The sequence below is a fragment of the Megalobrama amblycephala genome, linkage group LG15, assembly GCF_018812025.1.
Source record: "Megalobrama amblycephala isolate DHTTF-2021 linkage group LG15, ASM1881202v1, whole genome shotgun sequence".
Classification (NCBI taxonomy): Eukaryota; Metazoa; Chordata; class Actinopteri; order Cypriniformes; family Xenocyprididae; genus Megalobrama; species Megalobrama amblycephala.
The window spans coordinates 30,055,379-30,070,876 of NC_063058.1; the positions used below are offsets into that span (position 1 = coordinate 30,055,379).

At 39.2% G+C, this 15,498-nt stretch overlaps 2 protein-coding genes across 2 annotated transcripts; both read left to right on the forward strand.

Annotated features, from left to right (window-relative positions):
* The first annotated feature begins 292 nt into the window (after positions 1-292).
* Positions 293-7,725, forward strand: prnprs3 (prion protein, related sequence 3). The gene is made up of 2 exons (XM_048158668.1): positions 293-433; positions 4,476-7,725. The coding sequence occupies exon 2, from the start codon at positions 4,478-4,480 to the stop codon at positions 6,161-6,163; it is 1,686 nt and encodes a 561-aa protein (XP_048014625.1). The 5' UTR covers positions 293-433; positions 4,476-4,477; the 3' UTR covers positions 6,164-7,725.
* A 2,926-nt stretch (positions 7,726-10,651) lies between these two features.
* Positions 10,652-12,941, forward strand: LOC125247530 (melanocortin receptor 4-like). Its single transcript, XM_048158880.1, has 2 exons — positions 10,652-12,080; positions 12,452-12,941. The coding sequence occupies exons 1-2, from the start codon at positions 11,206-11,208 to the stop codon at positions 12,504-12,506; spliced, it is 930 nt and encodes a 309-aa protein (XP_048014837.1). The 5' UTR covers positions 10,652-11,205; the 3' UTR covers positions 12,507-12,941.
* Positions 12,942-15,498: the final 2,557 nt, after the last annotated feature.

The window sequence follows — 15,498 nt, forward strand, 5'->3', positions numbered from 1 at the left end:
CGAACAAAATAAATTTAAAATTAACTTCCATCACTTAATTGTATTTATAAGAAACGCGTGAACTTAAATTAGTAATATATGACTATTAATATATGACCCCAAAACAATATGCGCTTATGCTGTTTTCTTAAACATTTACAAGGTTATGTTTATATATATATATATATATATATATATATATATATATATATAAAGCATCTCCTAAATGGAAAAAAATTAGATTAAGTAAAGGTCTGCCGAGAATACACAAGACAGTTCTGGTAAATTGTGTCAGAGGAAGGATTACGGCCAATACGCATGCGCAGACGGCAGCCCTCACTGATCTCGTGAGCGCGCACAGCAGTGGAAAGTTTCATCGTCACGAACGGCGTCGCGCATCCAAGGGAAAACGAACGATCCTCCAGGACATCGCTCCGCTCAAATCAACACTAAGGTACGTTTGCGATTAAAACACGTTTTATTATTAGAGTAAACAGAGCTGTTGTGTTATGATTGCTCACTGGTTTATTGTAGCTGCTCGTTTTGCTTTATAATAACAGGTGCAGTTGACGGTCACACGCCTAGTATAGGTCCGCTATTTAAAGCATTTGAGATTTTCAGCGCGACCAGAGGCCTGATTTTGTTTACATTTATTATATATGGGCAAATAGACACATATTTACATATTATATTAGATACATTCCTCACCCATTAACAATTAAATAATATGTTACATAAAAGGAAAATAAAATGAACTGCGTGTTGTTATTTGTGATATTATATTAGGTGATAATTTAGTTTGATATTGTCTGATATATCAAATATGAGTATTTAGATGGATTTTGAACAGCGCATCCTGATGTAAAGCCATATGTGTCGGAAACATAAGTCGGAAATGGCCTCCGAACAATGAGACACACACACACACACCCGTAGAGATACACAGACCGACACACACTGACACACAATCCCGTTCATTTCTATCAGGCAGGTACTAAGATACTCAAAAGAGCGTGATGGGTTTGTCTTAGATTGATAATTGAAATGGTGACGTGACGTCATACATTTGTTGAAATAAATCAAAGCACTATCTATATATGGCAAGTAACGTTTTTTTTACTCCAGTGACTATTTGTGTACAAACAGAAACTATAACGTCCTTACTCCAAAAAAATATCCAAACCTAACATTTCCACTGTTATTGCTCTGAAAAAAAAAAAAAAAAAAAAGACACAATTCATGTTGACCCTATTCATGTCATTATATGGGCTAAACTGTCAATGGGCAAAGGAAATGTGTATGTATAAATACATATAAAGGCAACAAAATTTCAAATAATTGTTTTGACCAAAAGATAATAAATACTGTACATTTCTAACATTTAAAAAAAAACAAAGAACAACAACAGCAACAACAAAAAACAAGCGACAACTTGCCCCACCCTAACATTTATGGAAAATGCCCTTGTAAGGTCCTACATTTTCCTTTAAGTCCTTCATTATGTCTGAGTGTGTGTGTGTGTGTGTGTGTGTGTGTGTGTGTGTATTTTTGTTTGGAAACTACAAAAAATTATCCTATTTTGAGATTATTTGTAAACAGAGTCTTTGCTAAAGAAAACAAGCTTAATTGTGTAATTGGGCATTTGAGTCCAAACCTTATAGTTACTGTGATTTAGTCCCAGTAAGCCTCGTCTCTTTTATATGGAGCTTCATTGACACACTTTTAAACTCTTAAATCTGAAGTGTTTGTATCTTAATAACATTTTCAATGTTAATCAGGAAAGGTTTGTGTAGCTCAATGGGGAAAATATAATTTTTTTTAAGTTTTTTATGATTGAATTCTTTCTTTACTTACGTCAAGAAATGTAAAAGCATAATAATTGTCTGTCACTGTGGGCCATCCAGCTTTCATTTACCTACTGCAGATTCCAAAGCTTTAAATAGTGTCTTACATGCATAAATTTCTTGCTGTTTAGTGAGCGTGTTTACAAGTACTACAAGATGTTGATAACCATCGTAGGAACAAGTCAATCCTCTTTACAAGTATAAACCTGAAATCGCCAAGCTGTCACAGATACATTCATTTGAGATGCCATTTGAAAGCAAAATAAAAACTTAACCCAATCGTCAATATAGCATTTTTGTCAGAAATAAAGTTAGGTCCTAAGCATTGTTGTTAGGGGTTAAACGGATCACAAAACTCAGATTGTACAGATCAGATCATTTTTCGAATCAGCAAGAAAAAAATATTTTTTATTTTTTATAATAATATTTATTATTTAAAGCCCACTTTTGGTACTCCGATACCACAGCAAAAACTACTAGCCTAAATAATAAAGTTCAAACATTATTAAAGGCAAGTAAACAGTCAGTAAAAATGAGAACAAACACAAATTACAAGCATAGATAAATACAATATAGTCTAACAAAGTTACAAATAAAGTAAGGTCTAACTGTAATATTTATTTCAGGTACAGAAATGTATGTTTACTGTATTTAAGTAAGGAATAATTGACTCCAGACCATTGAATACTACGGTTACCACAACTCAAGACACTCTTCTGATGTTGTATTTCAAGACATTTGTCAGGTTTTTGGGTAACACTTTATTTTACAGTGTCATTGTTACAAATGTTACATGTAGTTACTATAGTAATAACAGTAAATTATGCACAATTACATGCAACTAACCCTAAACCAAACCAAACCCTAATCTTACCCCTATAGTAAGTACATGTAGTTACTTAATATTCCTCAGTACCTAAATGTATAATTACACTGTAACAAAGACACCTTAAAATAAAGTGTAACTGGTTTTTGTCCTTAAAACACTCTAGTGTGTGGCACTAATTTCTTATGCATCTCATCCCAAGCCCCCGTTGCTAATTCCAAAACATCATTTCAGAACTAGTAACAGAGGCTTGAGCCTTCATAGCAGAATAATACCGTTGATACAGTTATTAACGCAGTTAATACGCAAATAATTGCACACCTTAAAACATTGGTCAACCAATCAGATTCAATCATCCAACAGCCCCATAGTATAATATAGATCAGGGCTGTTCAACTGGCGGCCCGCCAATCATCTTCATCCGACCCGAGGGCACCCCAACCTCCCTCCTCCTCTTTTCCTGGTGGTATGGCTTAATTTGGTTAGATGGCAGAATAATACTGTCGATACAGTTATTAACACAGTTGAGAGAGAGAGAGAATAAGCATATGTGAATTAGCCTACCTGAGTCTGTGCGTCTCTGGCAGAGGTGTCTCTACTAATAAACAATAAAACATATCTTGTGGAAAAAAACATGACAATAATTTGTCGTTTTGATCCTGTTGTTTACTATATTTATTTGCTTGGACGGTGTCGTTGTGGGTTTTTTTTTTCTTTTGCGGTTGTAGGCTGTAAGGCCTATTGAAATAACTGAAATCATTTAGCGAAATGAGATGGAACTGCAATGCAGTCAAGACCTGCCTAGAACTACTTCAGCCGTGCGTTTCCCTGGAAATAATTGCACACATTAGAACATTTGTCAACCAGTCAGATTTAATCATCCAACAGCCCCATTGTATAATATAGATCAGGGCTATTCAACTGGCAGCCTGCCAATCATCTTCATCTGACCCGCGGGCACCCCAACCTCCCTCCTCCTCTTTTCCTGGTGGTACGGCTTAATTTGGTTAGATGGCCGCAGTGGCGCCTGCACTGTTCATACCATGCACGCACCTTTATTCCCAGTCCTGGATACCATTATTAAACAGCATCGCGACATCCAGTGAGAAGTGTTTCAGTTCGACACACACCTCTCAGATACAAACTGCAAATCACTCAATGATCAAACTAGTTTTAAATGAAACAGCCTTAATAGCCCAACAATACTGATGAGGAAAACAGGAGAAACGTGCCATGAATTAAGTCTTTTTGAGAAGATTTTTAAATCCCAAAACACCACCCGTACAAACATTTACCATGAATGAACTGTAGTAATTTACCATGGTTTGTAGAAATGTGGAATATTTATATTGAATACTATGTGTTATGAGTACCGAATTAAATTTTCTTTTGCCTCTTCTAGCGCTGGAATGTTTTCAAATCTATTGAATGTGTAAACTAGCCAGACAAAACGCCTGCAGATTCTAAACTTTCAGTCTATTGCGGTTAAATTTGAAATTAATCTGCAAATCACATGCGTGCCAAACCATGCATCCTGGTCTGTACAGATCACGGGTCAACAATGATCTGCTTAACCCCTAATTGTTGTGACAACTATGTATGCAAATATGTATAGTTTGTTCAATGAAGACCTTGTTTCTGTTGTTCACATTCTCTCTCCTTTCTGTTATTGACCCTGTGTCAGGTGCAACTTAAATATTAATTAAATTATCAGACAATTAAACTTAATCAGTCATGTGTGTAAATGACACATGTAAATGTAAGTGACAGACCAAAACATTTGTAAATGACTCTTTTCATTAAATCTCCCTCTCTTTTTTCTACAGACATGGGTCGCCTAACAGTACTGTTTCTCTGCCTGGCACTTGTGGTGTCAGTTTTGGCCAAGCGAGGCGGGGGTGGGGGCGGTAGAGGCGGGGGCGGATTTGGCTGGGGCAAATCTGGTGGAAGCTCAAACAAAGGTGGAAGCAGCACAGGAAGCAAAGGTGGCAGCAGCAGCAGTAAAGGCACATCACATGGGACACACTCAGCCCCTGGAAACTATCCTCGCCAACCTCAAGTTCCAAACCAGAATCCACCCCCCTATCCCGGAACTGGAGGCGGGTACCCTAACCAGGGCAGATATCCACCAGCAGGCTCTAACCCAGGTCAAGGATACCCTAACCAAGGTAGATACCCAGCCCAAGGTGGAAATCCTGCCCAACCTGGATACCCAGCGCAAGGTGGTTATCCAGCTCAAGGTGGTTATCCAGCGCAAGGCGGTTATCCAGCTCAAGGTGGTTATCCAGCGCAAGGCGGTTATCCACAAGGCAACTACCCAGGGCGTAGTGGTTACCCAGGACAAGCTGGTTACCCAGCACAAGGTAGCTACCCAGGGGGAGGATCATATCCCAACAGGTATCCTGGACAAGCCGGAGGAAACCCCTATCCAGCTGGAGGCTCTTATCCAGGTTATCCAGTCCGAGGTGGTTCCAGCCCTAACCAGTTTGGTGGAGGTGTTGCAGGTGCAGGAGCAGGAGCAGGAGGATATCCAGGAGCAGCACAGTATCCTTACTGGAACCCCAACAACAAAATCATGAGCCCAGGCTATGGGGGCAATTACGGTGGCTATGGGCAAGGTGGCAGATCCCCTTTTGCCCAGTCAGTACAGAGCATGGGTATGGCCCCTTCTACCAATTCAAGAGGATTTGGCAAGCAGGCAATTATGGCTGCTGGAGTAGGGGCAGTGGCCGGTATGGCTCTGGGATATGGCCTCGGAAGTTTCCCTCGTCCGCGTTTCAATTTCCACAATCCACAGGAGGAATACTACTACAATAACTACATGTACAAACGTTACGGCCAAACTCCCCCCGACAGTAATGTGAATGGGAACATGAACGTGAATGGGAACACAAACTCCCAAGGCGGCAAGCCAGGTGATGCAGGATCGACCTCTGGGGGAAAAGGAAATGTTAACCCTTATGACATCTTCCAGAATCCTCCACCGCAGTCCTATGATAACTTCATGGACAAGTGTATGAAGAGGACTGACTTGTTTCAAGAGAAACCGGAAGGAAGATCAAGGAGATCCACTGACCTCTTTGAGGCTCAAGCAGCAGAAGTGGGAGATAATCCTAGCAGCACTCAAGAAAACACCACAAGTAACAACAGCACTGCTGACAGAACCAGTACAGATGCCTCTTCATTTATAACCTCAAACCCACCCGAAACACCCAGTCAACCTCAAAAGCAGACAAAGGAAAGAGAAGCAGAAGTCAATGATGAGGACGACGACACTGTTAGCGTTATGGAGATCGGCTATCCTGCACTTATTGAGCAAATGAAAGCACGACGTTGTGTCGAGCTGTACATGGCCTATGCGGAACATCATGCAGAAAAACAGGTGCAGGAACGCAGTAGTGTGGATGCTAAAAACAACAGCAGTAGTGGTGATTTACCAAGACCCCTTGTCCATGGAGGCATGCTAGTCTTTACTAGCATTCTGTCTCTTATTTTAAGTTCCCTGCTACACTGACATTCTAGAAAAGGATAAACCCCATAAAGCCATTGAGTCAAACTGAGAAATGGAGCATTCGCACCTATCACATGTAATCTGAGGAATTTATCTTGGGTGTTTTAGAGAGGCAAAGTGTTCTCTAAGGACAACTTGAAGATTCGACAGAAAGTACTTTCACATCTCACAATGACTCCTGTATAGTTACTCTGCTAAATTGCAACATGAGTCGCCTAACAATTTGATATGAGCCTACATTTCAAAGCAGTTTCCAAAAGTTTAAAACATTTGCAAACAGTAGTTTTTCTACACCGTTCACCTTCCATCACTGCCACCTTCTTGCATGTGGTTTGGTGAACACTAATTTCTCTTCCAAAACAGCATACTGCATGAACCCTTTATAATCTCCAGTTTAAACATTGTGCACGGCATTGGCATTTGACTCGTTTTTCTGCTAGCAACAACTATTACAACAAACCATGATTATTTTTATGACATGAAATGGTGGCTTCCAGTTCTGTCCTTATGATGGCACTCCTACTTGCGTAGTTGAAAAATTTGTTTTGTAGTGTTTATTTTTGATTGTTTAGACTGTTAATTTAGGGATTAACTTTCTACTGATATATGTATTTATTTTAATTTATTAATATGAACATTTAAATGTTTTTTTTTTTTAATTCCTCCACTGTTTGTTTTGTTATTTTTACTTCTCTGGGGCTGTTCATACAGAGCATGCTTTTGCATTCTACTCCATTGTTTTTCTATATAAACATGCACTGCACAAATGTCTTTAAACATTGAATCTTTCTTTTGCAGTTAAAACACATGATCACTGTGTTTTTAGATCACTGTCTCAAGCTGAATTTTTTTTTTTTTTTTAAATGCATCCCCAGACTTTGTGTTTCTTTCATTCCACTTTCCCAGCGTCTGCATTTTGCATTTTAAATGCAAAAACACTTTGTGTGAATGGCTCCTTACTGAATGTTTATATAATCATAACTGTTTCAACTAGATATGTACGATAATACCCCTGCGTGTCAGTTTCATTCATATCATATGTACTATGACAGAAACACTCATGCAGATCATCTCCACTGCTCACTGAGATGAAACAGAATTTTATATATAAAGTTGGATCTTTATCAGTAGCTTGGTGCTGTTGTTTCTCTGAACATTACTGCTGAACATTCAAGTAGATTATCTTGGCACTTGCATTTACAGTATCTAGGGCAGGGGTTCCCAACCATGTTCCTGGAGCCCCCCCCACATTTTGAATCTTTCCTTTGTCTGACACCCATTTCAGGTCTTGGAGCCTCTACTAATTAGCTGATGACCTGAATCATATGTGTTTGATTAAGGAGACATGCAAAATGTCCAGTGTTGAAAGTGGCTCCAGGAATATTGTTGGGAACCCCAGATCAAAAGGGACTGTGGCAACCACTGGATGTCCAGCAGAGGGCAATGTTTAACGCCTTATTGTTACTCAGCTGCATATATACTGTTATGCTTTTGAGATGTTGTGAATGTTGAAAATGTGTATAATGTTACCGTCACTGGGAATAAAGTGATTAAATGCACCTTAATTGTGTGTCTGCCTGTTTCCATTTGATATTTTTAGAAAAAGTCATCTAATAAGAGTCTAATACAGAGGTCTCCAAACTCGGTCATGGAGGGCTGCTGCCCTGCAGAGTTTAGCTCCAACCAGCTCCAACACACAAGTTTTATGTATGCCTAGTGAAACCTTGATAAGCTGGTTCAGGTGTGTTTAATTGGGGTTGGAGCTAAACTTTGCAGGACAGTGGCCCTCCAGGACCAAGTTCTGACCTCTGGTTATTAGCTCTCAACCTTGAAACCCTGAACATCTAAGCTGCAAGATCGTAAAACATAACCCACTTAGAATGAGGCTAAACATAGCTTTAACATTTAATTTGGCCTAGTGTTTGTTCAATGTCAGTTCATGTTAATGTTTTGTTTACAGACACAACTTGATGTCCAATATAGAATCTGGTCCCTGAAGCAAAATCAGTTGAGAATTAAATGTCCATTATAGTTGTTCAGTGTGTTGTGATAGTTGCTCTTGGAGGAGTCCTTTTGTTGTTGTTTTTCCCCATTGATATCTGCTCAAGTGTACCTGATTTCCTCATGTTCATATATGCATCCATTCATAAAGAGACAGGCTAACTAATTAACAGCTTAATTGTACCCATAGTGGAAAACCATGAGCCCTATGTGATTATAAGTCTATTTTGAGTGACAAAATCCAAATGCAGGACTAATTGTGTCAAAACATGCCAAGGCCTTTCAGAACCACTTATCTTTACTTCTGTGTTTTGGAATACAAGTTAACCCTCGGGAAGAAGACATAACCCCAACAGAGGATCACAGGAGATGAAAATCCCCAGTCTGGCGATCATTACTGTGGTTAATCAGGCAGATTCACACATACACAGATATAGATCACAATATGTTTTTGTTAATGATGCAATTTGAGATCAGACAAACAATTTAGGAACATCTTGACAGGCTTTTCCTTTTGCGAGATGCCATTGAGATGACTGCAAAGAGGGGGTCAAAGTGCATTTTGAGTTTTTATGTAGTGTGCCAAATTGGATATAGATGGGGACATGCCGTCTCAGCAAAGAAGGTATTAGCAATGCAATACAAAACCACATGCCAAAAAGAAGACACTGGCAGTGATATAAAACAAAATTATGTTTTATCAACAAAGTTCAGGAGGAGTGCGTTCAGATAATTAACACAGGAGGAGCACGTTCAGTTAACTCAATTAGCGAGATAAGAGGTATATATATACTAGTGGTACAGACAGTATATATACTATTGGTACAGACAAGTTGGTAATGAAATTTTAAAAATGTGTTAATACCAGCATTCCCCCATAGCATTTTGATTCTTAAACACCTCTGATTTGCCATTGTGTTCACACGCTCAACAGATATGTCTGTGATTGGCTACAATGATCAACGCTTCAAAAACTTATTGTAAATAGACATCTTTGACGCTATTCACAGAGTGCTTGCACAGATACACACGGCAGCATTTGAAAGCAGGCCGTCTATTAGCGGATCCCTAATATATCCGCTGATAGATGATTAATTCACTTTGATCTTTAGAACGATGCATTGTAGAGCAGTTTGCTTTTGCATTTGGTGAAGTAGCATCTCATCCAGTGCGCTCCATCCAGTGGCTCCTATAGCAGTGTTTCTCAACACTGTTCCTGGAGGCACACCAGCAATTAATATTTTGGATGTCTCTTTTATCTTACCCAAATATTTTAGGTCTTTGAGTCTCTAGTAATGAGCTGATGAGTTGAATCAGGTGTGTTTGATTAGGAATGTGTAGTGTTGGTGTGCTTCCAGGAACAAGGTTGGGAAACACTAGCCAAATTAGAGTCTGCATCCTTCGAAGGTCACAGACTTCAAAGGCCATGCCTTCAAAGACTGTGAAGGTGGGACCAAGCGGACCGATGGTCCCGCCTTCAAAGACTGTGAAGGTGGGACCAAGCGGACCGATGGTCTAGCCTACGGAGGATTGTTCTTGTCGCCTAGCAACTGTGACAGCTGCCGTTGATGAGTGGCAGTAATGTTTGTACTTGGCTTTTTTGAAAGTTATATTAAACTGTCTGAAAACAAAACAGGGTTCACAACCTGTCAAAATATGCTCACCTTGGTCTATATATGTACATAATAAAGAGTATATAAACTATATAAAATCACAAGATGTCAACATCTGAACTGCTTTAAAGTTTTTTTTACATTTCTATCATTAGATATTTATGTAAGCTTGTTTCCTCCACTGAATAAAAAATAGAAAAGTTAATTGCGACTTTTTATCTCCTGCAATTCTGAGAAAGGTCAGAATTCTGAGATAAAAAGTCACAATTACCGTTTTTTTTTTTTTTTTTTTATTCAGTGTTGGAAACAAGCTGAAACCTAATACTTACATTTAAAAGGGTAATCCAGCAATTTCTCAAATAATTCTGTCATTGTCATCGCGCAATGAGTTCTGGGGTATTTTAGGCCGCAAACGATCCATCTGTTGTATCCATTATTGCCCGGGAAACTAAGAACCCATTTCAAGGACGCATTTGAAGGAGGCTTCGAATTGGGACAGCCTTCGTCACACCGCTGTTACGCAATCAGCCTTCAAATGCAGCCTCTGAAGGATGTAGCCTCTAAAGTCAAAGAGCAAGGGTTGCAATCACCTTAGAGCAACCTCTGGAAGGCCTTCCTGCTGACTTCAGTTCCATCCCTTTTCCAACGCACCTTTAAAGTAATCCTTAGCATTTTGATTAGCTGGTAGCTGTTGTTTGGCTAAGCTGTTTCCCAATTTAGAGGCTGCATCCTTCAAAAGCCGATTATGTCACTGCAGCATGAGGAAGGCTGTCCCAATTTAAAGGCTCCTTCAAATGTGGCCTCAAAATGCATCATTTGTGGCCTTTGAAGTCCGATTCCTTCAAAGGATGCAGCCTCTGAATTGGGATGCAGCTCTAGAGTGATTAGAAGCATTTAGGTTCAGATGACTGGCTCATAACAAAACAGCAGAACTGAGCAAAGACGGTGTAGGCCTATACATTTTGCATACTTCAAATTGCATACTTCTACGGAAAGCAGTAGCAATTGTAAAACTCTTGCAAGAATTTTTGCTGCTACCAACGTTAGGTTTAGTATTGCTGCTCAACACCAACTAAACACACTGTATAAATGTTGTGTATGAATCACATTTTTGACTGTGCAAGGCCATCTGATCTCTTTCAGAGAGAATTGAAAGGTTTTATATTTGAGAAAACCACCAAAGTGCAATTTAGATGCAGTTCATTCAGTTGTTATCCTCTGATTCTTATGTTCCGATTAACATTTTAAAATAGAATCTCATTAGCATGTTGTTTTGATGATCATCAAAATCTATCCCACTAGAGACCTAGTAAGACCAGACTAGTGAGATTTTTAAAAGCATGCACTCATGTGCGCCCTCAAACATTCGTCTACATGTCAGCAATGGCTCTGTTCTTTCTCTTATAACTGTATTTGCAGATACTCTCACTCATGAATATTTCTCAGAGTAGTGCGGGTCTTGGCACCGTGCTGCCTCTAACTAGTTTCGAGAACGTTCTTTTGTTTCTCTTCAATGTAATCCTCGCCACAGCCATCATTTTCCTCAACGTGTCCGTGTTTCTGTCCATCGTGATGAACAGATCCCTGCGCAGCGAGAACCGCTTCATGTACATGCTCAGCACGTGTCTCAGTGACATCTGCTCGGGCGTCTCGTATTATTATGTTGGAGTTCTGGATGTACGCGATTATTTTGGATCGCCGACAGGCACTTTCTATATAGTTCCCACTTTTCTGGGTCTGTCCTATATGGCGATTCTGGCCGCGCAGGCGGACCGTTACCACGCGGTCTCAGCGCCTTTCAAATACTCGCAGCGCATGACCCGAAACAGAACCCTGCTGGTGATTCTGGCCTACTGGCTTTATGCTTTTTTGTTTGTGGCTGTTAATAATTTGGTGACTACGGGGATCGCTTGGCAAGTGATGGGCTTGGGTACTTTTGTTTCGAACCTTTTCACCGTCATTATCATGATTGGTTTGAACGTCAGGCTGTTTTTCATTGCCAAATTTCAGCTAGAGCGCGAACCGCCGAGCGCGGAACGGGACAACAAGCGCGCGTCCATTTACCTCATCATAATAGTGGCTGTATGTTTTTTGATCGCATGGTTGCCAATTTTTCTTCATGTTATTGCGTGTAATTTCGCGGGGTTCCCCTGCTATACGTCCAGAAATGAGGGTTCAGACCCGCTCCGCATTCTGCCACGGGTAAATGCAGTTCTGACTCCCTTATTGTATATCAGGGGCTGTTCTGCACTAAGGAGCACCCTACTAAGTAAAGTCTGGAGAACACAATGCTGCAAGAGGAAAAGGTAAACTCTCCAAATGTCCTCGTCTCTCATGCATACAGTGGTGAAATACTAGTCTCAATGTAATTTATCACACCATCTACATTATTTAATCAACTCACACATTAAAGATTGTTCTCTTTTAATTCAAAAACAAAAATATAATTATGTCCCATCTTTTTTTATTATTTTAAGTATGTTGCTATTTTATACATTAACTCCAATAGAAGATAGCCTACTAGGCTGAATTTTTGGTTCCACCATTTTAAGTAGTCTAAATATTAAGTATTATGTTTATAATATTTATAAATATTATAATATTTACAAAGAGGGGCAAAATAGACAGGACAAAGGACAATGATTATCAGTTGCACTTACTTTCACTTTTTTTTCAGTGTGAACCCTCTGTCAGTGGTGAAGAAGAATGAAGCGGTCAACTTCAAGATGTAATCTTAGCTTATAGGCAAGAAAGGAAAAGAGTTTAAAAGATCAAGTGCCACCTGAAAATTTCACTTTACATTTGCTTCTGGCTGTTATCTTGTTTCTGAAATCATAATAAAGTCATATTTTTATTATCACAAGATATCACCAATATCACTGATGATGGCAGGGGTGTGGGTGCAGTATGGAAAACTTGAAATTGTTAATATCTTTATCAATATTCCTTGGGTATTTTTTACGCCTCCTTCACATGGCTTTAATATGCAATATTCCACATGAGATAGAAATAAAAAAAAATTATTTTACATACATCTTTGCTAGATTTAATAGTCTGAAAAATGTAACTCTTACTGCTATCAGAATAATTTATCAATAAATTCCACATGGCCTTGTGGTCCATACATTGTATTATTTTGACTTGAATGTTTCATCTTTAAAGAAAAAGAAAAAACCCAAAACACAATTCAGAATATTGTGTTTAGATCTTTTTCATTGTGTATGTGATTTTTAGTATCAGTGAATGTTTTAATGATTCTACTAAAGGGTCACAAACGTTTTAAGATCAAAATTGAGCAGTGTTTCAATTTTTTTCTCTTACAAATGTATAGATGGCACTGAGAAAATGTTAACAAACTAATTGTAATTACCGAAATCAAAACAGTCCATAAACTATAAATCCTCACGAAAACTTCAGTCAAGCCAGCTCGCGCGTCAACCTGATAGATCAGCCTCCTTACCTTAAGTGTAAAATTTCTCGGTTTCTGAATGGACTGTTTGGCTTGATTGACAGACGCTAACGTTCCGGCATGATTTATATACCATCGGCCTGTCCTAAAACGTTAGCACGCTTTGATCGATGGTTTGGAGATCGCGTGTTTCTCCGTTCGAGAGCGCATTTCCTGTTCACATCCGCGACAAAACAGCTGATTATTTACGAACGGATCGCTTACAGAAACGTGAAAATGGTCTCATTTGAAAGAAAATATCCTAAGCTAAAAGATGATATAGTGTGACTAATTGAAGCAGCCCTTATCAAAAGTGCGGGGGTCGACTTCTATCTTTTCAAAACTGCGGGGGTCCTGACCCCCCTGTCCCCCGTACCAACGGCGCCCCTGTGTATGTGAACTCGCGCGCGGGAGACTGACAGGAACAGCGCGAAATTGCTGAGGTAATGTTTATATCACGACAATTTGTTTAAACGTTTTATGAAAATAATATATTAGTGATATTAATCGATGATTAAAGATTCAAAATTAGTTTGAAAGAAAAACAAGGAAGAGAGCTATAGTGATGTTCACGTTCTTCAAATCCTGAATCACGACGTAGCTTAAATTAGCTATTAAACTAGGCCTATATATATATATATATATATATATATATATATATATATATATATATATATATATATATATGCCTATTATTTAAGCATTTTTGTAGATTGCCTAATGTATTTGAGGTATATGGTTCATTTATATTAAAATGGCCGTAAAGGCTTTCAGCCTTATTAGGGCCCGAGCACCGATGGTGTGAGGACCCTATTGGAATTGCTCAGCCAGTTATTCTTCTTCTCCAAAATGAATCGCATTTTTGAGGGCCTTAAACGTTCTCAAAAACTCATGAAACTTTCCACACGCGTCAGAAGTGGTGAAAATTTACATCTGGTATGGGTTTCAGAATTAGGTGTGGCAAAATGGCTCGATAGCGCCACCTACAAAATTTAAATTAAGCGCCCTTCGTGCTACGTTTCACGTACAGTTATGAAATTCGGTAGACAGATGTAACAGCCCAATACCTACAAAAAAGCCCCTGGTGCAAAGTTTGTAAACCCAACAGGAAGTGAGATATTTTGAATTTTCTCTACAAAATTTTGGCAGTTTTTGCCATTTCCACATGTTGTACTTTAACGAACTCCTCCTAGAGCTTTAATCAGATCAACATCATATTGGGTCAATCTAATCTAAAGGCCTTTGAGACATTAAATTGCGAAGATCTAGAGTTTTCGCTGAAGGGCGTGTCCGTGGCGGCCTGGCAAAGTTCAATGTTTCGCCATGAAACAGGAACTTGTTGTAACTCGGGTATACAATGTCCAATCTGCCCCAAACTGCACATGTTTTATTAGAGTTCTGACCTGAAGACATCTATATGACAATATTCAATTACAGTCATAGCACCACCTGGGGGCAACAGGAAATTACATGTTTTACACTGTGATTAACTCCTCATAGAGATTAAACCAGAAGCACATCATATATGGCCAGTCTAATCTTAAGGCCTTTGAGATGTTAAATTGCAAAGGTCTTGAGTTTTCGTTGAAGGGCGTGTCCGTGGTGACCAACAAAGTCTGATGTTTCGCCATGTAAGGTGAATCACTTTTTTGAGGGCCGAAACATACTTGAAAACTCATGAAACTTTGCAGATGCATCAGAAGTGGTGAAAATTTACGTCTGATATGGGTTTCAGAATTAAGTGTGGCAAAATGGCTCGATAGCTCCACCTAAAAAAAATCAACGAAGTGCCCCTGACACTACGTTTCACATACAGGTATGAAATTCGGTACACACACCTAACAGCCCAATACCTACACAAAAGTCTGTTGGAGTGAAATCTGAAAACCAACAGGAAGTCAGATATTTTGAATTTTCTTTGCAAAATTTGCGCAGTTTTTGCCATTTCCAGATGTTGTACTTTAATGAACTCCTCCTAGAGCTTTAGTCAGATCAACATCATATTTGGTCAGTCTAATCTAAAGGCCTCTATAACGTTAAATTGCGAAGATCTAGAGTTTTCGCTGAAGGGTGTGGCCGTTGCGGCCTGCCAAAGTTCGATGTTTTGCCATGAAACAGGAAGTTGTTGTAACTCAGGCATACGATGTTGGATCTGCCCCAAACTTCACAAGTTTTATTAGAGTCCTGACCTGAAGATATCTATATGCCAGTGTTCAGTTGCAGTCATAGCGCCACCTGCCAGCAACAGGAAATGACATGTTTTACACAGTGATTAA